Raw genomic sequence first — 1,110 nt, 5'->3', positions numbered from 1 at the left:
GTGAACGACCGTTCACAGGTCCTTGGTCAGAGGACACGTTAACCAAATTTAGGTAGTTAAGACTGTAGGTGTTTCTTAATGTCTATACCCATCTAGTAGCTGTGGTGTATGCCACACCACAGATCCCTTGGGAGAGTGACGGGTCACTCTCATGTAACCCCGTTACACCTTGTGACCAGTTCCTTGGAGCTGATAAATACACACGTAAAGTGCCTTGTGGGTTGAAGTCGTCGACAAAGTCAGACCCAGGATCTTGTGAAGTTGCGGGGATACCCGAACTCCCAGAATTCGTGGGAGTTTGAGGTGTCACTTTGGCCAGAAGAAAGAGTATACAGCGACGACCCACCTCTACATACCTGGAGGCCGTGCTCGCTATACCTGCTTGCAATGATCACACAATTGCATGGTTACAGCTGGGTTTTGAAGAAGGGTGGCTCTTTTATTGTCGTATGTTGTTCTTCCGCAGTTTGACGCCTGCAATGCTTAAAACGAATAGGATAGATTAAAATCGTTGTTTGAGAAAACTTAGTCCTGCAACCCATCCTACTCAATCAACTCGAATTTTTCCAATCACATCTTTGTATATTATTTACTTGATGTTTATCAGGAGTGATATCGAAGACGATGTGGCCCCAACACACATGTAGAATCTGAAACTTCGATTTAATGTGCGAATGAATGCGATATGATCGGATCAAAGCCAGCTACATTAAAAATCCCAGGCTATCAGAGACTAATTCAGCAAGATTGATAAGACTTTCTGATGTGTTGCTCATGCCAAAGTAGTCAATTAACTTGATCAGCGCCGGGTCCAGCATAGTGGTCAGAGAAACACTGAGGATGGATCGTGTGAGAATTTCAGCATCAATTTGTTTCAAAGTTGGGCTCGCTTCCATTACTTTTACAAGATCAATCCAGAGAAGCTTTTCCCCGTCAAGAATTACATTCGGCACGCGAGGATCTCCATGGACCAGACCATTTTTGTGTAGTTGCCTTAACAATTCAAAAAGGCTTAGAACTTCATGTCGTGTTGTTGGTCGAGGCAGAGGTTTCCCAACAGGTGACAACAATAATGCCGCACCATCAGGAGTTTCGATGATCTTTCCCACA

General features: G+C 44.2%; 1 protein-coding gene across 1 annotated transcript; it reads right to left on the bottom strand.

The window, feature by feature from the left end:
• Nucleotides 1-704: 704 nt before the first annotated feature.
• Nucleotides 705-1,024, bottom strand: PHALS_10409 (crinkler family protein; the record flags this gene model as incomplete). The annotated part of the gene is made up of 2 exons (XM_024725829.1): nucleotides 705-993; nucleotides 1,020-1,024. 2 exons carry the CDS (start codon nucleotides 1,022-1,024, stop codon nucleotides 705-707), a joined length of 294 nt encoding a protein of 97 aa, XP_024576566.1.
• Between the last annotated feature and the right edge of the window lie 86 nt (nucleotides 1,025-1,110).

Source organism: Plasmopara halstedii (assembly GCF_900000015.1).
Source record: "Plasmopara halstedii genome assembly, contig: Scaffold_470, whole genome shotgun sequence".
Classification (NCBI taxonomy): domain Eukaryota; phylum Oomycota; class Peronosporomycetes; order Peronosporales; family Peronosporaceae; genus Plasmopara; species Plasmopara halstedii.
Note: the sequence above shows the minus strand (reverse complement) of the source record. Positions and strands in the feature narration are given on the sequence as shown.